Source organism: Antechinus flavipes, chromosome 1, assembly GCF_016432865.1.
Source record: "Antechinus flavipes isolate AdamAnt ecotype Samford, QLD, Australia chromosome 1, AdamAnt_v2, whole genome shotgun sequence".
In the NCBI taxonomy this organism is placed as follows: domain Eukaryota; kingdom Metazoa; phylum Chordata; class Mammalia; order Dasyuromorphia; family Dasyuridae; genus Antechinus; species Antechinus flavipes.
The window spans coordinates 679,789,543-679,815,847 of NC_067398.1; the positions used below are offsets into that span (position 1 = coordinate 679,789,543).

At 37.3% G+C, this 26,305-nt stretch overlaps 1 protein-coding gene across 1 annotated transcript in view; it reads left to right on the forward strand.

The window, feature by feature from the left end:
• Positions 1–25,505, forward strand: part of NFILZ (NFIL3 like basic leucine zipper) — a 48,288-nt gene extending 22,783 nt beyond the window's left edge. The window contains exon 2 of the mRNA XM_051972494.1: positions 24,131–25,505. Within this exon, the coding sequence (XP_051828454.1) occupies positions 24,148–25,005 (858 nt within the window). The 5' untranslated portion in view covers positions 24,131–24,147 and the 3' untranslated portion in view covers positions 25,006–25,505. The remainder of the gene's footprint in view (positions 1–24,130) is intronic.
• Positions 25,506–26,305: the final 800 nt, after the last annotated feature.

Genomic DNA, 26,305 nt, shown 5'->3' on the forward strand with positions numbered 1-26,305 from the left:
CACCATCATGATCAGAGTCCTTTTCATAGAGGGCTAGAGATGCCTCCCAATACAGGGGTAGGAGTTCAGAAGGAAAGAAAAAACCATGAAAGAAGAAAGGTAGCCACAACATACTCCATCCTCTGTTCAGGGACAATAGCTTCAGGCCACCATTTCCAGGGTTAGTCAGCTCCAGGTTAGGAGTTCTAGGCTTTCGAACTTGGTCTTGGGAATGTCAGATGCCATTCTCACCCCACATTTCCCCTTTCTCCTCCCTTTGAAAAAGTGACAAAAAACCTATCTCTCAGGCTGTACTTCTAGGGGAATTGCCTCTTAGATGCCAAATTAAAGCCTAAGAGAGGAAGTCTGGATTTTAGCCTTCACTCTGACACTAATTACTTGTCTATGAGATCTTAGACTAATCTCCTCTTTGAGCCTTAATTTTCCCATCCAGAAATCTTATAGAGGCCCTCTTGCTCTCCCATTTTATATTCTAAGATCTCTCAAAATCTGATAGTCTATATTTTAAGATCTCTCTGACTCTGACATTTTCTGTTCTAAGAACCCTCTCAGCTCTGACATCCTGTGTTCTAAGGACCCTTCCAGCTCTGATTATCTCTGTTTTAGATGCTAAGTGCTTAACAGGTCAAGGGTATATAAGAGAGGGACCTGGCCTTGTCCACTAATTTGGGTAAACCCAGAGTCCAGATTAGGAGCTTGATTTCATTAGCTATGTCCCATTCCCTGAAGCTGTTTCATTTTCAAGTCAGGGTCCCCTGAAAACATTTCCCTTCCTATAAATGTCTTTTGATCTTCCTCTAGTTCAGGACCTGGCTCCTTAATTGATTTTATGGCTTAATGGTCCAGTGGGGAAAGCGGGATCTAATCCTGTAGTCACTAAGGCCAGCACAAAGAAAAATGCCTCTCAGGCTCTCTTGCAATCAATCTGGGCAAGTATTATTATCTCCATTTTACAGAGAAGGGAATTGATTTACTAAGATCAGAGGATGGAGCAGGAAACTAGAATTTTGACCTTATTTGAAGCTTTTTATATTTTTATCTTCAACCTCCTTTCAGAAGAATGACTTTCACAATAAAGAATGATCTTTGTAATATAACAAAGGGGCCATGTGATGTGGAGGAACCAAAAATGTGGATTTAGAGGTAGATCCCTGGTTTCAACTTATCACATTTTCTTTCTGGATCTCAGTTTCTCCATCTATAAAATGAAGGGGATCTGACTCATTTGGAAGGGCTACAAGATATATGAAGCCTAGAGATCTGGAAAAGTGGAGAGGGGGCAGAAATAATCTCTATTCTGGAGAAGGGAGCACAGCCATCAAGAATTCCTCTTGTGTAATCTTGGAAGGGTCTCTCTTGGGGCTTGGATCTTCACTCCCCCTTTTTTGGGGCACAGAGTTGTTGGGATGACTAGAGGGGAAGGAAATGGCTTACACATTGTGGCCTCCCTGCCCCCTCTTCCTCCTCCTCCCTGCCCAAATCCTCCAACTCATGACCTGCCCTGAGACTTCCCTTGACCACAGGAAGGCCCAGCTTAGGAACCCAAGCTGAGCAGAGGCGAGAGCCAATATCTCAAAATAAACTCAAGTCGTATTATCTCCCTCACCATCTTCCTCTCCACCAAAATAGTTCCTGTAAGACCAGAGCAGCTTGAGGTTCCAGGGGCCTTCTTTTGCTCCCCAGATAGGGCCTGGGAGCCTAAGGGCCACTGAGGGGGAAGCAGGGAGCCTGTCCCTTTCTCATCAAGCACCCAGCTTGTGACTTGTGAAGGTAGGAATAGGGAGTGGTTGTACAAAGTACCAAGAAGAGACCAATTTTCATCCTTGCCCTTGGTGGCTTACAATATACTGTGAAAGGCTAGAACACCAAGGCTGCAAATTTCTCAGGATATGTGTATTAGAGAGGGGTAGCCGAAGTGAAAGCCTAATGCTGAGAGAATTTTATCCTGATTGGGGAGTTTCAGGAAGGTTGTCAAAAGAAGGATGTGCTTGAACTGGATTTTGATAGTGGATTATAGAGCACTGAGCTTAGAATCAGGAATACTCATCTTCATGAATTCAAAACTGGTCTCAGACATTTATTAGCCATGTCATCCTGGGCAACTCACTTAACTCTGTTTACCTCAGTTTCTTCATCTGTAAAATGAGTCAGAGAAAGAAAGAAATGGCAAATCACACCAGTTTCTTTGCCAGAAAAACCTCAAATGAAATCACAAAGAGTTAGACATGACTAAAATGATTGAATAACAGTAACAAAAAGATTTTAAGAAATGGAGGCAGTTGTTTCATTTGAAGAAAAGGTTGATATAAAAGAATGGCAAGGAGACTAAATTGGCCAGGATATATAGAATGTAGAAGGAAATTAGATTTTAGGAAGTCTTGAATGCTAAACTGAGATATTTGTGTTTTATACTATTTTCTAGGAATTCTTAATTTACCATCTATGACATCTGATGAAGAAAAACTCTATCTTTACTTCAATATTATTGTCATTTAAAAAACTATTCTGTAAAGGTTTGTAGGTTTCACCAGATTGCCCCAAATTTCCACTGATCAAAAGAGAGACACAGTTACAGCTGTTTATTAGGACAATATTAGGGGCCATAGAAGCAGTGAATTGGAAAAGGCTGATTGTTATATATTTTGAATCCTCCCTGATGTTCTGTTGGGCACATGACAGTATTATCTTTTGTTTTGTTTCATTTTTTGTTTTGTATTTCTTTTCTCCTTTTCTTTTTTCTTATTCTGTTTCTTTAAATAAAATAAATTTGGGGGAAAAAAGAAAAGGTAGGAACCAGAAGGAGGTCTCCTTCTCACAGTCCAGAGAGGTTATGAATGACAGCCTTGCCCAGTCTCCTAAGCAACTGAGTAAAGTGGTAAGTGGGGACAGCTGCAGGTGAGGGGCTAGGGAGCTGGTTCGTGATTAGCCTGCCCCTCCCAGTTCCTGCTGAGCTCTATGTGGGCATAGGTGTCTGAGCTGGGTGGAAGAAGTCAGGCACAGGATCCACATGGGAACGGATGTTGTTTATCCCTCTATGATGTGGGCAACCCCAGGCCTGGCCCTAGCAGTAGAGGGCATGGGGGCGGTACTGCCAACAAACCTTGGCCACTAACAATGGGAAGCCCTGCCTAGTCCCTGGCCTGGTCTCCTAAGGGAACCTTGAACTGCTTCTTCTCCTGAGTTCTCTGAGAACTTGAATATAAGGTAGTGTTGGAACCTCTGGGGATGGGAGAGGACACATTGGAGAGAGGTGTATAAGGTATGGAGTTTATTGGTGAGGAGGAAGAGTGAAAAGGTCCATAGATGGTAGCAACAAGGCAATGAACAGGATGGAGTTTCTGAGTGAGGGCAGACAGGCCTAAAAGTAGCAATAGAGAAGTACGAACTACGCCAAGTTCTCTACTTGGCCCCGTGATTAAGGAGAAAGAATAGCCAATCTTTGAAAAAAAGTGCCAAGACAAGTGGTGTCTTTTAAGCACCATAAGTTGGAATAAATGTGAGAGAAAGAGTTCTGGGATAAAGAGAGAGAAGAATCCAGATGGTACTGTGGAGAGAGAGAGCAAGAGGAAGAGAGGGATTGGGGAGGGTTAGGGCTGATTTTACTGTGGTGGTGGAAGGGACTCTGTCGATCCCTTTTCAGATCCTTACTTTTGCTTCCATTATCTGATGATCCCCACCCTCCATACAAAGGAATTGTAGGCTGAGTAATTCTGAGTTACTTCTGGCACTTGTCTGGGAACTATGATCTTCTCTACCTCTCACAGGGGGCACCCCACCTTGTTCCAACCTAAAAGTGTTGTGTCATTTGTTTATGATTGCCCAGCTAGATTGGAGAAGATTTCTCAACTGATTGAGTGATTTTTAGATCCCTAGAAAGGTAAAATTCAGGATCAAAATTTAAGTTAGGGTTTGAATTAGGATAAGCTGTACAAATTTAGAAGACCTCTACTAAAAATGTTCATATGAATTATTTGTGTCCGATCTGTGGTAGAGCTTCCCAAGCTTGTATTGTTCTGATCAGACATACTATAACTTGATTCTGGTGAAGTCATTTGGTTCTCTTTGAGAACCAAGGATAACGAGCTTCCAGGATTAGAGTTAACAGGCTTAGAGTGAGGGCAAAGAAATGAACCAGCCAATCAATCAAAAAGCATTTATTAGGTAAATGCTACTTCTTATTGCTACATATTCTCTCCAGGGGAATAACTGGTACCTATATAGGAATATGAAGAATAGATGCAAAATAGATAAAAGGTGCTAGAGTGCATTGGTGATGGTAAAGACAGGGAAGACTTTAGTAAGTGTATCAAGAAAGGCTTCATATAAGTGAGTAGAACCAAAAGGACATTATACATAGTAACAAGAAGATTATGTGATGATCAACTGTGATGGACTTGCTTCTTTTCAACAATGTGGTGATTTGAGGCAACTCCAATAGACTTGGGATGGAAACTGCCATTCTTATCCAAAAAGAGAATGATGGAGAGTGAATGTGGATCAAAATATAGTATTTTTGTATTTACTATATATATAGTAATTTTTTGTTGTTGGTTATTTGCTTGTTTTTTCTTTCTTGTGATTTTTTTCCCCTTCTGATATGATTTTTCTTGCATAACATGGCAAATATGGAAATGTGTTTAAAAGAATTGTACAAATTTAACCTATATCATATTACTTGCTGTTTTTTCTTTCTTGTGATTTTTTCCCCTTCTGATATGATTTTTCTTGCATAACATGGCAAATATGGAAATGTGTTTAAAAGAATTGTACAAATTTAACCTATATCATATTACTTGCTATCTTGGAGAGGAAGGAGGAAAGGAAGGGAGAAAGAAAACTTTAGAATACAAGTTTTACAAAAATGAATGTTGAAACTATCTTTCCATGTAGTTGGAAAAATTAAATACTATTGAAAAATTTTAAAAAAGTCTTTATATAGAAAACGGTTCTTTTGCTGAATCATAAAGAAAATTAGGGAGTCAAAGAAGCAGAAGTGAGAAGTGTGCATTAACTTTCCCATAATCATTATTCAATATGAAAAGAAATAAATTCTGACATTTTTTCATTCATATACATACATGAAACAAAATAGATTCATTTTTCATAAAGAAAACCACATTAGGTATGTAATTTTTTTAGTCTCATGGTAATAAATGCTTATTAGAACATGGTCAGACTAATTAATGAAGCCCTCAATTCTGTTGTGTTTTGTTTATTGTGTGAGTGAGAGGTTTGCTTAATGATAATTTTATATTGAGCATAGATTTTTAGATTTTCATTTGTCATGTTTAGCTTCTTTTTTTTTTAATTTAATTTTATTTAATAATAACTTTGTATTGACAGAATCCATGCCAGGATAATTTTTACACAGCATTATCCCTTGCAATCAGTTATGTTTCGGTTTTTTTCCCTCTCTCCCTCCCCGCCCCAAGATGGCAAGCAGTCCTATATATGTTAAATATGTTGCAGTATATCCTAGATACAATACATATTTGCAGAACCGAACAGTTCTCCCGCTGCACAGGGAGAATTGGTTTCAGAAGGTAAAAATACATGTTTAGCTTCTAATTAATTAATTTGCTTTGGACTTAATTGGAACTGACCCGAGGATGCTGATGATAAAAAATAAGACTTATGTAGTGCTTCAGGTGTATTGGGGTCTTTGGATCCTCCGAACAACCCTATGAGGTAAAGGCTACTTTTATCTCCATTTTAAAGATGAAGAAATAGGATCAGGGAGGAGTTAAGTGCCTTAGGATTACACAACTAGAAAGTTTCAAAGGCAGAATTTGAACTTAGGTTTTCTTTAGTCCAAGACCAGTGTTCTATCCACTGCTCCAGAATTAAAGCCTTGTCAGCATATTTAGAAAGAAGAAAATGGATTTTTCCATTTTCCAAAATTTACCAAAAATTTGGTAGCTTGGATGGAGTGGAAACCAATTTGGAATGGTTATACATTAGTCAGCTTTCAATGGCTTCTGTTGCTGATTATTTTCTAACTCAGTAAGAAAAGAGTTTCCTGTCCAAATTTCATTCTTTTGGTTTAGTCAGTAGAAAATATTCCTTCAACTGTCTCTTCCAAAATTTGCAATTGTACTCTAAGTTTCTCTTCTTGCTTCTCTCTCTAACTGCCCCACTTTGTCAATAACATGACTGTTTTTGGAATGTTTCAATGAGATGATTTAATTACCAAATATTTCCCATGCCCCCTTGACAACCTTCTTGTATCTGTTGGAGGTGCACAAGTCCTAGATTGGAAACCGTATCCTGAGACCTTCACTATTTGAACCTTTTTTTCAGATGGCAGGTGGCAGGTTCCTTGGTGAGCCAGGGTATTTTTCCACCTATTGTTTATCTTCCTTTAGAACTTGACAGTCTTTTATGAGTTCTTTTGTGAATCTAGATATATAGAAGTAGCTGTTAACCCCAGTGGAGTCAAATTGACTTGGATAACTAAGAATACAAAAGATCAATCTTCTCCCTAAAACTCTGTCCACACAAGCCCAACCAAAAATGGGTTATAAAGATTAGGTTGGCAAGAATTTGATTCAGATTCTCAATATTACCATATACTGCCTCTGTGTCTTTGAACTAGTCGTTAGTTTCCACAACCGTAAAATGAGGGGGTTGGATGGATAATCTTCCTTCTACCCATAAATCTTATAATTTAAAAATAAATTCATTAACAAACATTTAGTAAGCATGTACCAGATGTAATACTAAACTTTGTGAATATAAAGACAAAAATGAAATAATCTTTGCCCTCAAGGATCTTACATTCTATCTGGTCAGATAAGACATACATAGTGTATTCAAGTATATCATTAAGTATAATAATATGATAATAATAAGTATATTCAAGATAAAAACAAGGGAATCTGCATGTGAGGAAGGCACTAGCAGATGGGGAGATCACAAATTGATTGTATGACATGGGATATGCTGTCATAGCACCAACCAACATGGCGTACCCTCATCAGAGAAAGTGCTGTGCTCTATGAGCAAAGCAGAATTGAATTAGCTCAGAAGAAATGTGAGATGCACAAAGTTAGAGAAGTCACTCCAAATGTTCATAGGGACTATTTGTGTCTGACCTGTGATAGAGCATTCTGAGCTTGTCTGATCAATCACAGTCGAACACATTAACTTGATTCTAACATTGTGGTGTCATTTTGGAACTCTTTAAGAAAAAAGGACAATAACCAACCAGTGTAGAAGGTGTCTGAGATTCTTCTTGAAGAAAGCAAGGAATCCTAAGAGGCAGAGGAGTGGAGGTAGGACATTCCTGGTATCATGGAATCCCATGCAGATGGGAACTGGAGAGCCCTGTGTGAAGAACAGCAAAGAGATCACTTTGACTACACTCTAAAGTGTTTAAAGTGCAGGGACTCTAAAGTGACTCTAAAGCGTGGGCAGGGAAATAAGGTATGATAAGGTTGGAAAGGGAGGGGCAGGTTGAAAAGGGTTTTAGATGCCACAAAGAGAAGTTATTATTTGATCTTAGAATTTTGTGAGAACCCCTAGGGTTTCTTGAGTAAGGGAGTGGCCTAGTTGCTCAATTCTATGGAGGTTGGAGTAGAGAGAGAAGAGATTTATAATCCTGAAGTGGTATCTTATTTGTGAGAAATCCAAATATAATTTTCACTAAGAGGTAGGGTGAGAAACTTTTCAATATAACCTCACCTAGGCTATTCTGTAATAGGGAGTGATGGTTAGGGAGAAGATGCTAAAGGTCTGGGGTATTTTCTTCCTTCCTGAAATCTATGGCAAATGGCACATCATTCCAGTATCTTTGCCAAGAAAAATCCAAATGGCATCATGAAGACTGAAATAACTGAACATGGCACATTCTCTGACCTCCAGCTCCCTAGTCTCCATTTCTTCCTTTTAGCAAGGCCCTACTTGGATCTAGATAATCAGAATCCCTGATTCCAAACTCATTATTCCCCGACTGTGCTATTAGACCCAATTCATTCATTCCCCCAAGGACAACAGTAGCCCCAATGCCTGACTCAGTAATAGACTAATTCCCATGCCAAAATCAACGAGAAAAACATTTTTTGTGGGTACAAAACAACGCCCTACCTTGGCTGATGATGTCAGTACTGAACCACAAGGGCTTGGACTGAAAATTTCAGGGAGATTGAATTCTGATTGAGTCAAGGTTCCCACAGGGAGCTCTGTTCTCTTTACCCTGCCCTGTCTGGGGATGGAAGAGGAAGAGGGAAGAAAGAATGGATGGGTTAGGGCTGGAAAAGAAGAAAGATTGAATGGAAAGATGAGAAGGTAAAGAAGAGAGAGCAGATTCATTCTGAACCCAATCTTTCCTCTTTCCCTGTATCAATACCCAGTTCTGGGCAGTGAGCAAAACCAAAATTGGTAGAGATTCTTAAAACTGAAGGGTAATTAGGCTCATTCACCCCACACTGTCCTCCTTCACGAAGCTTCTCTGTCTGAATCTGTGATCATTGTTAATCATTGTTGAACAACTCTAGTTGTTGGAATCGAACTGAAATCTGCTTGCCTGTCACTTTACCTTGCTAATCCTGGTTCAGCCCTCTGGAAGTCTAGCTTCTTTTCCCCATGACAGCCTTGAAAATATTTGTATGCCTTCTCCAGAAGCCTTCCCTTCTGCGATTAAAATAGTCCTAGGTTCTTCAGTTGATTGATCAGTTAATCACTTAATCAACAAACATTTACTGAGCACTTACTATGTATCAAGAAGTGGACTAGGCACAAGGAATATCCGAACAAAAGTGAAATGGCTCCTGCCTTCAAAGGGTTTATATTCTCCTTAAGGAAAACATCATGTTTACAGATAAATGAATGAAATAAACACCAGAAATTTTAGGGATAGAGGAGGGCATACTAAGAACAAATCAGGAAAGGCCTTTTAAAGCAGGATATTAAACTGAGTCTCAAAGGGAGTTAGAAATTCCAAGAGTTCTGGGTGCAAAAGAAGATCCTTCCAAGAACTCTGAGTAAGAAAGGAGAATCTTCCTTGGAAGACAAACTATACCAAGGCATGGGGGTGGTGATGGATGGATTATCAGGCAGGGAACCTGCAAATAGGCTAGCTTGTTTAGCAAATAGAGGGGGAATTATTGGAGAAGTAGAGATAGAGGTAGATTGTGAAGGACTTTAAATGTCAAAGGTATTTATATTTTATCCTAGAGGTAACAGGAAACCACTGACATTTCTGTAGCAAGAGAATGACATAGTCAGATTTATGCTTGGAAACTGTGCAAAAAATGGACAAACTGAAAGAGATTAGGTACAAGAATACAAGAGATGAGGAAATTGAGACAGACGAGAGAGATGACTTGCTCAGGATCACACAGGTCGTACATGTCTAAAGTTAGATTTGAATTCACAAAGGTGTATTTTTCATCCCAGGCCCAGCACTCTACCTACTTCTCCACCTAATTGTCTTTGCAAGAGTCTAGGTAACAGGTATTAAGTGACTAAACTAGGATGGTTGTAGTGTGAGTAGGAGAGGGAGAAGCAGATGTGAAAAGTGCTGATGGCACAGAATTGACAAGACTTGATGTGGGAGATAGGGGAGAATAAAGAGTTATCAGCCCTCAATAGAAATATGGAAGTTAGGAAGGATTTAGGAAGAAAAGATACCAAATTCAATTTTGGACATGTTCAAGCTGAGATATCTATGAGACACCCACGTGGAATTGTCTCTAAAATACTTGGAAATGCAAGTCTTTAGCTTATAAGGGAAATGAGAGACAAAAGTATAGATTTAGGAGGCTTTTGCATAGAAATCTTAATTGAATCTAAGGGAGCTGATAAGATCACTGATTAGGAGGGTAGAAAAGGTGAGAGTCCAGAATATTAAGTTCTGGGGGATACATTTGCATAGGGTAGTGGGGTTGGAAAAGTGGGCCATGGATGATGATCTTGCAATGGACAATGGATAGGATTGGTCCAACATAAAGAAAGAGAATCTATGATGAAGTTGTGTTACGAAAACACTGGTAAGAGAAAGTGGTCAATGGTGTCACATGCCTTAGAGGTCAGAATGACTGAGTTCTAAGAAAAGACCACTGGGCTTGGCAAAGATCACTAGTAATAAGAGGGGAAGAGACAGATATACAGAGCAGTTTCAGACAGGTGATAGGAACAGATGCCAGTTTATGAGAAATTGAGAAATGAGTAGGAGGTGAGAAAGTAGAAACAATGAGCATACACAGATTTTTTTTTCTTTATCCTCCTCTTTGTCTTCCTCCTTCTCTTTTTTTTCTCTTCCTCCTCCTCCTCCTTCTCCTCCTCTTCTAGAGTTTGGTTATAAAAGGGAAGAAAGATATAGGTTGGTATTTGAAGAGCATAGGGTCAGGGGAATTTTTTTTAATGGAAGTAATCTGGAAATTTTCCTAGGCAGGAGGGAAAGGAATTGTGAATAAGAAAAGATTGAAAATTAGGGAACAAGAGGGGACAATTTAAGGGGCAAGCTCTCTGACAAGACAGCAGGGCTTAATGGCAGGGTTAATCTTGGTTCCAAACCCCTTCAGCATCCTTGTCATCTTCTTTTGCCTAGTTAATGTCATTCCCTAAAGATGTAACACCTAGCATTGCACACAATCTTCCAAATGGATCTGGTCTGGGAAGAGGATAATGGAGCTATCTCCTTCTTTGCTTCGGGCACAGTGCCTCTCTTAAACTGATACCACCTCATATTATTGACTCATGTTGAGTTTGTGGTCAACTGGAACTTTCAGAATGTTTTCATGTGAAGTGCTTTCTAGGGCCTATGCTTGTGCCAAGGACTTTTTTTTTTTTTGATTGAAGGACTTTACATCCATCTGTATTAAATTTCATCTTCTTGTAGTTAGGCCATCATTCCATCCTATGGATATCTTTTTTGATTCCGATTCTGATACCCGATGTGTTAACAAGTGCTCTCAATTTGTTATCAATTACCATTTGATAAGCAGGTGCTCTAAGTTATCATTCAAGCTATAGCTAAAAATATTGAACAGGACAAGGTGAGGGAGAAAGAGCTCAATAGATCTCCTACCCAGTCAACATTAAACAGCATTAAATGAGTTAATGTTATTTGGGTCTAGTCATTCAACTAGCTGTGAATCTATTATGATTTAGTCCATGACTTTTCATCTTATCCACATAGATATTTTAAGAGATTTTTGTTAAATAATAGATTTAGTAAAATTTGGGTATATTATGTCTACATTATTCTCTAATCTATCTCTTAATAATCCTGTCAAAGATGAGGTTTGTCTGATCTGATTCACCTTCCTGATTTTTTAAAATAATAGATTTAGTAAAATTTGGGTATATTATGTCTACATTATTCTCTAATCTATCTCTTAATAATCCTGTCAAAGATGAGGTTTGTCTGATCTGATTCATCTTCTTGATCCCATGTTGACTTCTTTTATAAATACTCCTCAAATCATCCATTCTATAATTTACTAAGGAGAAAAAGATCCTTATTAGCCTGTAATTTCTTAATAATATTCACTGAATTTTCATTTGAATTCTTTCTGTGCCTTGGGATGAAATTCACTTAGCCCAGGTGACTTGAACTTACTGTTGGCAGCTTAACTCAAGATCAGATATCTCCTCATTTATCTGGGTTTCAGTCACTTTAACCATGTTTATTCTTTTCTTCCCACTGAGAAGATTATTCTCCCTGATAGCGGGGGGAAAAGAAGCAAAAATATAAGTTTAGTTTTTCTACTATTTCCCCATTATCTGTTATCAGTGCACTATCTAGACTGATCAGTGGGGTCATATCTTTCTGGTTTTTTTCCTTCTTGTTTTCAGTATTTTATCACTGCTATCATTTATCATTGGCTTTAACATCTTCTGGGTTTTAGCCATCCTGACACTATTCTGACAGGACTAGGTCACATTTTAGCATTCATTCTCAGTTACTTGTCTATATTTTTTACCTCTTTTATATGCCCTTTTAAAATCTGAACTTAATGGGGAGCTCTTTGTGTGACTCATGAAACTCTGTAGATACCTCCCCATTTTATTTTTCATCAGAATAAAAGAAAGATGAAGAGATGTTTGAGATTTGTCTAGTACAGTTTACTTATTTAAAGATAAGGTAGCTGATACTTAGAGAGATTACATGATATGTTTGCTCATGTGCAATTTTGTCTTTAGAATTACCTTCTTGAAACTTCCAATCTCTCTAAAACTTTCCCTTTCAAAGCCAGAGATCAAGGATAATACTTGTATACATATATATTTCATTTTTATTTTCAAAACATATGCATAGATATTTATAAACACATATACATATACATTTCATTTTTAATTTTATTTTCACAGCATATTCATGGATAGTTTTCAACTTTCATTCTTGCAAAACCTTGTGTTCCAATTTTTTTTTTCTCCCTTCCCTCCCACCCCTCTTCCCTTAGTTGGCAAGTAATCCAATATATGTTGAAGTTGTGCAATTCTTCTACACTATATATGTATTTTTTAATGGTTGCTCTATGGTACAGTTTGTTGATCTCGTTCTTTTTTATTGTTTTATTTATTTTATTTTAGAATTTATTTGTTTATTTTTTAATACACATTGCTTTATGAATCATGTTGGGAGAGAAAAATCAGAACAAAGGGAAAAACCATGGGATAGGAAAAAAAAAACAGGAAAAAGAAGTAAATATAGCATGTGTTCATTTACATTCAATCTCCATAGTTCTTTTTCTGGATGTAGATGGCATTTTCTGTCCAAAATCTACTGGGATTGCTTTGGATCACTGAACCATCGAGAAGAACCAAGTCTTTCATAGTTAACCATTGCACATTCTTGCTGTTATTGTATACAGCGTATTCCTGGTTCTTGTTTCGCTCGGCATCAGTTTGTGTAAACATGCTTATATTTTCAATGAATTCCTTGAAATCTACTATGTCAAGGTTTAAGATGCCCACTAAACCATAGACAATATATGCCTCGTAGTCTTTTCCCCTTCCTGACTCCCTGCTTTATGTGTTTTTCTTTTACTGTTCGTAGATATTTTAATAGCATTTTATTTTTTCCCAATTACACATCAAGATAATTTTTAGCATTCACTTTTACAAGATTTTGAGTGCCAATTTTTTCTCCCTCCTTCCTTCCCATCCCTCTTCAAAAATGGTAAGTAAATTGATGTAGGTTTTACATGTGTTACTATGTAAACATTTTTTCATGTCTGTCACAGTTGTGAAAGGAGAAACAGAACAAAAGGAAAAAATACCATGAAAAAGAATAAAGTAAGTGAAAAGAATGTGCTTCAGTCTTCATTTAGAGTCTATCAGTTCTTTATCTGGATGTGGAGAGCATTTTCCTTTGTATATTCTTTGTATTTGTCTTGGATCATTGTGTTTTTGAGAAGAACCGAATGATTCATATTGATCATTATCCAATGTTGCTGATACTTTGATGTTTTCCTGGTTCATTTCATTTTGTATCAGTTCATACAAGTCTTTCCAGGTTTTTTCTGAAATCTGCCTGTTCATCATTTCTTATTGCAGAACAGTACTTCATTACATTGTTCAGCCATTCTCTAATTGATGGGCATTCCCTCAGTTTCCAATATTTTGCTGCCATGAAAAGGGCTGCTACAAATATTTTTGCACATATAGGTCTTTTTTCCTCTTTTATGCTTTCTTTGGGATAAAGATTTACTAGAGGCATTCACTGCTGGATCAAAGGGTATGCATGGGCTGATTGCCCTTTGGACATAGTTCCAAATTGCTCCCCAGAATGGTTAGATCAATTCACAACTCATGAACAGTGCATTAGTGTACCAATTTTCCCACATCCTCTCCAACATTTATCATTTTCCTTTTTTGTCACATTAGCCAATTTGATAGGTATGAGGTGATACCTCAGAGATGCTTTAATTTGTAGTTCTCTAATCAAAAGTGATATAGAGCATTTCTTCATAGGCCTATGTAGAGCTTTAATTTCTTCATCTGAAAACTGCCTGTTCATATCCTTTCACCATTTATAAATTGGGGAATGGCTTATATTCTTATAAATTTGATTCAGTTCTCTAAATATTTGAGAAATGAGGTATTTACACTTGCTGTAAAGATTGTTTTTCAGTTTTCTGCTTTCCTTCTAATCTTGGTTGCATTGGTTTTGTCAGCATCAAAGCTCTTTATTTATTTTATATGTATAATATGATATATTATAGATTATATAATTATAAAATAAATAAAGAGCTTTGGTGCTCTTTACTATACCTTAACTTTTGTTCTTTATACTTTTTCATAAGGGAAAAATCTGGGAAATGTTTTAGGTGGAATACATTATTTTTTTTAATATTTCTGGACAAATTGAAATTATATAATCTTAACGGTAATATATTATTCATTTATTTATAATTTAATAAAATCAAAATTATTTATTTTACATTTCACAATATTCTCTCTCTTGTTTAATCATGAATTCTTCCCTTCCTCATACATCTGACAGTAGACTATTACTTTGCTCTTCTAATTTGTTTATGGTGTTTATGGTGTTTATGTCTAAATCATGCATCCATTTTGACCTTATTTTTGGACTGATGTTGGTCTGTACCTACTTTGTCTCCTATTATTTTCTAGTTTTCCCAGAAGTTTTTGCCAAATAGTGAGTTCTTATTCCAAAAGCTGGAATCTTTGATTTTATCAAATATTAGGTAATTATTGTCATTGACTACACATAACTGTTTTTTATGTACCTAATCATCTTTTTCACAGATCCACATTCTATTTCTTAGCCCATACCACCCCTGCCTTATGAACTACAAACTCTATGATGGGACGGTAATAGTTTCTTAAAGTTTCCATCACGTCCACTTCCCCATACAGGTTATTTATTTATTTATTTTTGACAAAAACAGGATCAGCATGTACTCCTTAGCTTTCCTCTCCATCATGAGAGTAGACTTTAAAATATGTTGCCTTTCCCAAGGAACACCTGGTTTTTTTTTTTTTTTTTTTTTTTTTTTTTTTTAGCATTAAGAGCAGAGGTGGGGCTCCAATAGTTAATCAAAGTGCAACTTCTGCATAAAATATGAGATAGCACTTCAAGATCTAGCTGATATAATTGCCTCCCTTTACATACACAGGTGTAGAAGACATCTCCTTGATCCAGGTCCTCCTTTTGTGGGTTTTTCTGAATAGTAGAATAATATAAGGGCATGAATAATTCATTATACTAGCTCAGCCCTCAGCTCCTCTAAGATTCTCATCTCATTTCTGACTCCTCAGGACCTCAAATTCCTACTCATACATACTTAGTTTAGATTGCATTTTATTGAATGAAAACAAAAATGAAAGTCATAGCATTAGAAATCCTAAAGGATTGACAACCTGCTATTCTCCCAAAGATCTGAAATTGCAGCTTCCTAAACTCTACTTCAATGAAAATATCAACAACAATGGCACTGCTCCAATACACCGAGTAATTCTTAGGTGCACATGAATAATGTTCTTAGGAAATACCTTCATATCCTACTTTTAAAGTCTTTTAAACAAGATATATATCCTTTCAAAGGCTATATTCTAATAATGAATCATATTCTGTAAATCCTCAGAGATTTGTAAGGTTTTATTTACCTCTCAGTACTAACAAAAAGGAGGGAGGGAATAACATTAATGATGTACTTTGCAATTTAGGCTCTAGCTTGCCAGAAATTATTTTATTCCTTTTAAGATTAATCTAATTATTTAACCGGCATGGTCTCCATGCACTACTACATGATTCTCTATTCCTAGATAATTTGAAATAACATTTATAGAAATTTTGAACAAAAAGATCATAATATATAAAAAGATGGTAAGATGCCAGAAGTAACCATTTACTTCCTTCTTGGACCATTTCCACTTGAAAGTTCTTTCCTATAATTATGATCTTAACTTTGAATTTCAAAAGAGAAAGCTCTGTTTTTAGATGGTTTATGGGATCAATCACTTCAGGGGTTAGGAAGGTAATGATCATATTATCATTACCAATAAGAATTAAGTTTGGTTATTACTCTTATTTAGAGTTCAAAGGAATACCTTAACTTTTGTTCCTTATACTTTTTCATAAGGGAAAAGTCTGGGAAATGTTTTAGGTGGAATGTATTATATTTCTTAATATTTCTAGACAAATTAAAAAGATGAATTTTAACAATTGTTTCCATAATCCCCCTTTTGTGCTGCTGCACAGTTTAAAATATTTTATATATTTAGTAATTTAAGATTTTACTTTTATACCTGCTAATCAATACCAATTTACATTGCTCTTATTGGTCCAAATATTTTTTTTCGTTTTTGCTTTTGCTTTAGTACATCAAATGCAGCAAAATTGTGAGATGACAAAGACTATTCTCAATGCTTTAAAAGTGGATCACATGACATTAGTTAAGGTAAATCAATATTCAAACACTTAATTCTTTATCCTTTTACTCTCTAACAGTAGCCAGAAGGCTATGCAGATCTGGGATCAATTTGTTCCAGTTTAAAGGCCATTGGAAATTTGTCCTATTAGTTAACTATCAAGAAGACATTCTGGTCTCTTTAGCTATAGCTATTAGAGATGACTTATTCTGAAGCCATATTATTAGTGCAATCACCAAATCCTGTGAAGTGTTAAAATGTATCTGAATTCACATTATTTGAAATTATGATTATATAAAATATGATCTTGATTTCAGCTCAATGGAAATTTCAATGCAAATTCAAATAATACAACTATTTAGTGGGATTCCTTATTTGCCTTAAGTGGGAATAGACTATTGAATCTTTTTATACGTCTATCATTCTCATCTGAAGAATATGCTAGCTATAATTTGCTGAATCCAATAATTCTTCTCAAGTACTGTAACTGCATCTACATCTCAAAAAATTGTGTTCATTGCTACTGGATGTGATTGTAAAGAAGAGAAATTCCACTAATTCTATATTTCATACTAAATATATAGCATTATTCAAGAAGTATTTACTCTGAACCAACTAAGCTCCTATGAGGAGTTTAGTTTCTATACTGGAATACTGAGTACTATATTCACCTTTCTCATGGTCCTTACTATTGTAAGTAGATGTTCTGTACTTCCAAACTGAGAACCTTCAGCTAAAACACCATGGTTGTAGGTCAGAAGGAATTTTTGACTCCTCAAACTATATAACTAACACTGATGAGTAAGGTGACCCATACATGACCCACAGCTGGTCATTCAAGAAATTTTGGACTTCAGACCATGCTCTATCCCTAAAGAGTTTCTACTTGTCTCAGTGAGGAAAGTTGTTGTTTTTATAATAGCTTTTTATTTTTCAAATTATATGCAAAGATAATTTTCAACATTCACTCTTGAAAAACCTTGTGTTTGACATTTTTCTCCCTCCCTCCTTAAATTCCCCCATCCCCTAGACAGTAATATATAGATATCTAGTATAGGTTAAACATATGCAGTTCTCCTAAATATATTTCCACATTTATCTTGCTGCACAAGAAAAATCAGGTCAAAAAGAAAAAAAAAAAACGAGAGGGAAAAAAAAAACTAAGCAAGCAAACAACAAAAACAACAAAAAGTGAAAATACTATGTTATGGACCACAATCAGTCTCCATACTGCTCTCTCTGGATGTAGGGGGCTCTCTCCATCACTAATCTATTGGAATTGATCTGAATCACCCCTTTGTGGAAAAGAGCGAAGTCCATCACAGTTGATTATCACATAATCTTGGTGAAGTATATACTGTTCTTTTGGTGGAGAGGAGAGTTTTCATGGGGGTTCATAATGCATACTTACCTAGAATTGATTCAGAAGTCTCCTGTCATAAAGACAATGATTTCTTTCAACTAAAGATCTGTTTCTAGGTTTTTATGTACATTCTAGCTAAAGTTACAGTTTTAGCTTTATCCAAAAATAGCCAGCTAAAACTCATTTTCATATATTAATACCATTGTATCCAGCAGTGAATTCCCTTTAATTGAGCTGCAGGTGTTTTTGGTGTGAACTATCTCTAATTTTCTTTTTATCTTTTTTTTTTCTTCTGAGTCTTAGAAATCACTGAATTGCATTTCTCTTTATGTATTTTGACTCAATATTTCACTTTCTAATGCCATCAATTTCTTAACCTCCCACTTCTTGCTTTCAATTCATTTTTCAAATTCCTTTCAACTCTAGTTTCATTTTATTCTCTTTAATCTTCTTCGCAAATTAGACCATTTTAAAAAATGCATTTCAAATTCATTGCAAAACTTTATTTTAAATGATCTCGGCTGAAATATTGCCCCAGAAAATGTTTCCAATTTAGTTTCTTACTTTAGAGTATCAAAACGCATGGCATATTCTAATTGCTTTTTAGGTGATTTTGCTTCTAATTTGTTTATGTAATTAAATTTCATCAAATTATTTAGGAAAGTCTGCTGTGGTTAGGTAAACTTAACTTAGAAGATGAAATTTTGCTTCGCTTTCCTCCCCAAATTACTTGCCTTTTGATTTAAATTAAGCCTCATTTTTTCCGAACTGGAAAGGAGTTAAAAAGGAAAAATTCGGAACCAGCAGATCAGGCTGAGCCTCAAACTTCAAACTCAAAAGCACTTTTCTTTTTTGTCTTTACTATTTTTGAGTGAGTAAAAGAAAAACTCTGAAACCAGCTTCAGTTCAGCTTATAAACTGTTGCCCCCCCTTTTTTTCTGAACAGATAATACCAACTCATACAAAACACAAGGAATCAACATTTTCATTACTCTCGATATTCATTTGCTCATTCACACATACAAAAATTCAGAGTACACTTAATTTAAATTAAGCAAGGATCCTTTTCTTTAACAAATCATTTTGTTCAAAAAAATGTGAACATTTCATTTCTCTTGTGGGTATGAGAGAAATGCTAACCTCTCCAGATACAAGGACATTTTTCTATTCTACATTCCTCAGTCTGAGGTTCCTCCAATTTTTCCCAAATTGGATACTCTTTAGTTCATAGTGGAGGATCTATTTTCAAAGTTCCTTACTGACCAGCAGAGGCCCAAGTCCAACTCTATACTTCTGGCAGTAAATCCGGTGTTTTATTGGTGCTGTTGTTGTCTTTAGCCCCATTTCCCATTGCTGAGGATCTGCTTAGGTTAGTCATTCTCATAAAGGTGGATCCATTGACCAACAAATCAAGCATTCTAAAATTTTTAGCCAGCAGGATTTCTAGAGTTAGACGTCAAGATCTCCAGGGAGAAGGGGAGGGAATCTTTGTGATCTTGTGGTCACTGACTCCTTTACTATGGAGGAAGAGAAGGAAAAAGGGAAGAAGGAAAAAAGGGGAAGAAAAAAAGAAGGAAGGGAGGGAGAGAGAGGAGGAATTTATTAACCGACTATGGGCCAGGCATTCTGCCAAGCACTTTATAAATATTATCTCATTTGATCCTCACAACAACCCTGAGAAATTAAGGGCTATTATTATCTCCATATTACAATTGAGAAAATGGAGGCATAGAATTTCATTAACTTGTCCAGAGTCATATAACTAGGAAGTAGCTAAGACTGAATTTGAACTCAGATCTTCTTGATAGGAGGCCCAGAACTCTAACTATAGAGCTATCTGGCTGTGGAAGATTAAGATTAGTTATTATTTTAGGTTTTTATATCTCTAAACACAGAGCACATTGACAGACAATAAAACAAATCACAATACATAGAAAATTATCAAGCATCATTTCTGGAGAATCATGGGGTTTGTGGGATTCTGAGTAGTGAAGGAACAATTAAGTTCTTATTTATGAACTGAACCACTAGCCCTGGGCAATCTGTGCCCCAGATTTACTGTCCAGTGCTAAAAAAAAAAAAGAAAAAGAAAAAGAAAAGAAAAGAAAAGGGAAGGAGAGCTTACCCATCACCTGGAATCACAGGATTAGACACAACTCTTTTGCCAGCATCCTGGTGCTGACAGAAATTACGTTGGTCCCAAGCAGTAGGTGATTTAAAGCTGCTCAAAGATGGATTTATATCGCCATAATATAAATAAGACTTGCTATATATGACACACAAGCTGAGGTGGCCGTCTATACAGACATGAACAGATACTCACAAATTACTCCTTATTGTATCTGAGAGACTTGGCCTTTTGCTCAAAATGTCAGGTCTTATGAACCCAATCAGAGATCAGCAAAACTGGAATAAGTCCCCTTCAAAAACCTTACAAGGATTTAAAAGATACCTCATCTCTAAGTTGCCTATGACAGTCTTTCTTTTTAAAAAAATGAGAATGAGACTTTAAATTTTTTTATTTTTCCTCAATTGTATGTAAAACCAATTTTAAACATTTTTAAAATTAGGAGTTCCAAATTCTCTCTTCCCCTTCTTACTGAAAAAGAACGCAGTTTGATATAGGTTATATATATATGTACATATATATACACACACACATATATATATAATCATGCAAAATGTATTTTCATATTAGTCATGTTATGAAAAAAAACACAGCAAAAAAAAAAAAACAGGAAAACCAAAAATTTTTTTAGAGTATACTTCAATCTGCATTTGGTCTCCATCAGTTCTTTATATATAGGTGAATATCATTTTTCATCATAAGTCTTTTGAAATTATCTCAGATCATTGTATTGCTGAGAACAGTTGTCATTCACAGTTGATCATGTATAATACTGTTGTTACTTTGTACAGAATTCTCCTAGTTGCGCTCATTTTACTTTGTATCAGTTCATGTGAGTCTTTCTAGGTTTTTTGGGGATCTTCTAATTCATCATTTCTTATAGCACAATAGTATTTCATCACAATCATAGGCCATAATTTGTTTAAACATTCCTGTACTGGTGGGTATCCCCTATCTTCCAGGGTTATAAAGATCCAATAAGATGATATTTGTTTAAAAAAAAAAAAGAAAAGAAAAGAAAAAAAGAAAAAGCACTTAGTACAGTGCCTGGTATATAGTAAGCACTATATAAATCTTTCCTTTTTTTCTCCTCCATCTCTGGCCTATCATTTTAGCTTTCTTTAATAATTTTCTTCTCTCTTGTGATGAAGAGAGCTATCTACACCCAGAAAGAGACTGTAGGAACTGAGTGTGGATCACAACGTAACATTCATACTCTTTTTGTTGTTGTTTGCTTGCATTTTGTCTTCTTACTCATTTATTTTCTTTTTTTGATCTGATTTCTCTTGTGCAGCAAGAGAATTGTATAAATATGTTTATACATTTTGGATTTAACATATTTTAACATGTTTAACATATATTGAATTGCTTGCCATCTAGGGGAGAGAGTAGGGGGAAGGAGAAAATCTGAAATATAAGGCTATGCAAGGGTCAATGTTGTCAAATTATCCATACATATTTTTGAAAATTAAAAGCTTTATAAACAATAATAATTTTCTTCCAGATAGATCAGACTGCAAACTAGATGCTCCCTGATTTAATTTGCTTTTAATGCTTAAATGCAATAATCTATTTAGATAAAAGATAATTAATGAAACTCTTTAAATTTTCTAATTAATTTGATCCTTACACCACTTTGTTTTTATATAGATTGTTACTTGTTGCCTATAATAGTCTTTCATATCAGCCAGGTTCCACTTCTACCGTGAAGGATTCCCTACCCTCTTCCTTCCTCCACCCCGGGCAAAAGTAATCTTTTCGTCCTCAATAGTCTCTGGAGCACTTTGACCCTTAGTACTTTGAGGTAAGGCTGGGGGACCAAAATCACTGACTGGGTGTTGCCTTAGTCAAACTGAGATCTATTGAAGACCTTAACCTTAAAAAGGCCAAGGTCTCCCATTGCATCCAGGGCCATCTCTAATCATCCCGATCCAAAACCTGTCACTGGACTGTCTCTGAAGAGAAACTGTGGCAGATGACTTTGCACAGTTCTAACTCACTTAAATCCAAGTCACTTTCAAGTCACGTTATTACCGCCCTTAAGTCACGCTCATCGTCAAGAAGGAAGGACAAACAACAAGTCTTTCCAAGAGAAGCAGTCCTAGGTTTCTGCTGGTTTATTCTAAGTGTCAGTATCTGAGTCTCATAGCATTATTAAACTGATGTAGAAAAAAAGACAATATAATTTGTGATTTAGGCTTATATCTGCCAAAAGTATTTTGTTTATTTTAAAATTAACCCAAGTCATTTCTGACTTAGAGAGAATGTTCAAATTGGTATGATCCCTCTTGTACTCTCACGTGACTTTCTGCCCCACGGCAATTTGAGTTAACGTTTACAGTTAATGCTGAAAAAGGAGACAGTTATAACATTTAAATACAGTAACATTCTAGAATAGTCACCACTCAGTTCCTCTCTGGACCACTTCCCCTTAAGAGCTCTTGCTTTGTGATCAATATCTTAACCTTGAATTTCCAAAAGAGCAAACATTGTTCTTAGGTAGAGCATGGGGCCAATCACTTCATGGGTTAGAGAGGCAATGATTTTATCTAGACAAGAGCTAAGTTTGGTTATTACCAAACTTCCATTTCAATGGAAGACCTAAACTTTTGTTCTTTCCACTTTCCTAGAGAGAATAGTCTGAAAAAGGTTTTAGGCTGGATAAACTATATTTAAAAAAAATATATATATATATAATATACATATATATATTTCTAGAGAAAAGAAAATTTTAAAAAATGTTTCACAGCACCAAGCTGTCACATTCTAAGCACTGGTGAACAGACATATAAAGTCCTAAGTCATATTCCTGGCTCTCGTCCCAATTATTTTCTTCAGCGGTTTACTGGGAACCTTTTCTACCAATAATCTTTCAATGTCATATTGAAGTCCTATGTACCGACTGCAGATACGTAAGACCTGTTCAGTTCATATTCTGTTGCTCAGGGGCTCCCATTTTCCTTTTAATCTCAGCTTCCTAGAGGGACAAAAAATTCATATCATAGTAATGCAAAAGGACATTTGCTTAAAATAGAATCACAAGATAAATACAATAAACAGCAGGCACTCACATTATTAATTTCTCAAAAAATTCCTTCCATATTCAAAAAAGAAGGGTTGTGAGTCTAGCTTGTCCCTGATGTACAGTGCTAAATCAGCACACAATGCAATCTTGGCTAATAATAAAAAGATATATCAGGAACATATCTGGCAATGGATGGCAGCTAAATGTTACAGAGAGTCCTAGCTGGTCCTAGTGGAAGGAAGACCTGATTCCAAATCCATCCTTAGACATTTAGTAGCTGTGTGACTGGGAAAGCCATTTAACCTCCATTTGCCTCAGTTTGCCTCAGTTTCTTCATCTATCAAATGAGGGTTATAATAGCACTATCGCTCATTTTACAATATTTGTAAAGTGCTCAGCACACTAGTAGTAATAGTGGTATATAGTAGTAGGTACTATATATTAGCAATCATTACTATTTACTATTTACAATGAAAGCACCTTGGATATGATAAGCCCCTATCCCAGATCTCTGAGTTTTCAGGTGTGCAATCATTATTTCCTGATACAGAAGGGGAAAAGCATCTAAATGCGACCACATCGAAGTTTGAAAGTCTAGTTCTGTCTTGGTCAGGAAGACAATTCAGTTTCTATGGAATGAGAAGGAGCCTCAGAAACTCTAGGAGATTGGAAATGTCTTTTCTATTCTCCTCCTTCAGTTCATGTCCAATTAACTCTTTCCAACATCCCTGCTGTCATCCAGAAGTACTTCCCAGTTGATATCATCTCCTAAAGGATTCTAGGAGATATAGTCCAAAAGACTGCAATAAAATCTGCCTAATGACAAGAAGAATGGGGTTGAGGCTTTTAACTTCTGTTGCCACTTTCATTTTCAGTTTAAACCTCAATTAATCTGACCAGTAAAATCATGAAGCATCTTTAGAGACTTACCCCATTTATTATCACAGGTTTATTTTCTTCCTATTCTGACTCTTTTTTTTAGTCACTAGCCAGAAAAAAAAAATAGCTATCACACATTTCCTGACCATATCATCTGCTAAGAATTTGTATTTCTCAAGCTATAGCAAACTTATCCATTGGTTTTTTTGGGGGGGAGTGTGGAACTGACAAAGTCTAGGGCAGGGGCTTATTGAAAGAAGCACTCGGCTCATCCTAAGAAAAGTGGGGATCTTGAAGCTGGGCAGCAGGTCTGACATCAGGGGTTGGAGGCTGTGATTCTACATCACAGTCAGGATCATTCTGGGTAACTGATTTCATCCTTGTCCCTTAGTTCCCTGGGCAGGAATCATGGATCTGGGACTCCTGAGACTCATGGATTTGCCACAAGGCAAAAACAAGACCCTTCGGGGAAATCAAAGAAGTAGTTTCATGCCAGCCACCCGACGCCAGCGAGAGTTCATGCCGGAAGAGAAGAAAGATACCACATACTGGGAGAAGAGGCGCAAAAATAACGAGGCAGCTAAGAGATCTCGGGAGAAGCGGCGCTTGAATGATGTGGCTGTGGAAGGAAGACTGGCCGCTCTCAAGGAGGAGAATGCTTTGCTGCGGGCTGAACTGATGGCTCTCAAGCTTCACTTTGGCCTTTTGGGCCCTGGCACCCCCCATACCCTCCAGGCCTTGCTGTGGCGGTGCCCCTGGTCAGCTTCCCGGAGTCCTGAGGGGAAACTGGGCCAACCAGGTGGAGACTCCTTCAGGCCAGGCAGCTCAGGGCCCAAGGAGCTGGTCTGGAGGGATTCTGGTAGTTCCCACAAGATGATGGGTTTGGACTCCCCAGGGCTCTCCCATGAGCTATTGGTTCCAGACCCCAAAAATCTAGACTCAGCTGCCTGCTCCCCAGCTTTCTTCAGCTGTCACCTGCTGGGTGGGCATACCACCCACTTGCCTCTGCTGGACCCTGGACCCAGGTGGGGGCCATGGCCACCAGTGCCAACTGGGCAGGAAAAGAGTTCTGGGCATTGGGTCTTGGGTAATGATGATGGACCCTTGGTGGCAAAGTCTGCTTCTGGGGCACCATCCTCTGGAACACCTTACCCTCATCCTGTGGACAAATGGAAGACTACAGCTCAGTCCTCTCTGCCCCATAAACTTCGGATCAAATCCCGGGTTCTGGCAGACTGGGAAGACAGTCCTTCCAGTTCCCTCTGAGATTCCCTGATAAGGGAGAGAGGGGAAGGATAAGGGGCCTGAGAATGGTGGGGATGGCAGATAGAGGAGAGAAAAATAGAATGAGGAGGCAGAAATCTAAATGACTCCCATAGGTGTGCCAGCAAAAGGAGACCTACCATATTCCCTCTTTCCCCCACAAGGTTTCCCTGGAGCACAACAATTCAGATTCTGTCCCAGACAAGGCAATCAGTCCCTCAAGGCTGAATGTCTTCCTGATAGATGGGTCCCCCAATCCCAGCCTACCAAAGATGTTCATTGGGTTAACATAGGGGAAAAGCATGGTATAGTAGAAAGGGCACTCATCTGGGAGTTAGCAGAGCCTTAGGTTCTAATCCCATTCTTCTGCCATGTGACCACTTACCTCTCTAAATCTTCACCACTTTCATCTGTATAATGGGGATAATTCCCTCACAGGATTATGGTAAAAAATCAGTTGGGATTTTGCAGGCATTTTGCAAACCTTACAGATGGTGCTTGAGCTGGGAGTCTGTGAACTTTGAAAAATACATATATTTTGATAACTGTGTTTCAATAGATTTTTGCTTCTTTGTATTTTCTCTATATTTCACTTTATGCATTTAAAAAAACCAGCCAGGTTCTGTGAAGGGATCCATAGGCTTCACTAGCCTACAAAATTCTTGGCGAAATAGAATGGCAGCTGCTGTTGTTTTTAAGGAGGATTCTGGGGCTCTGAGGAAGTCATGGAGTCTGACCCCTGTCACCTCCTGGGGGGGATGCTGACTGCTCAAGGGAAGTGGGTTTTGTTGGCAAATGCCAGGCTGTGAGCCAGATAGCAACCAGATGCCAAACACTGAGTAATCTCCATCATTGTGGAGTTCTACATTTGAACAGTCCTCCTCCCATGGATTTCTCCTTTTTACACATACTTAGGGGCAACTAGGCTAGAGTAGACAGAGGGCTGGGCCAGGAGTTAGGAGGAATTGAGTTCAAATTCAATCTCAGATACGCAAGTGCTGTGTGATGCTGGGCAATTCGCTTAATCTCTGACTCAGTTTGCCCTCTCGAGAAGCACAATACCTATAACCAGAGATGAGGAAATGCATCATCTAACCCCCTGTCAGATGCCCTGTGCTGCAGGGACACTAAAAGTGAAAGAAAGAGTCTATGACAGAGACCAGGTTATAGTGGTCTATATTCGTGGGGGGAAGGGATGCCTGGAAGCCAGGAGAAAATCATCAGCAAAGATACAGAATCATTGGCTTTCTTTCATGCCTCTCCCTACCCCGGACCAGAAGGGCATGGAGATACCCTCTGGCCC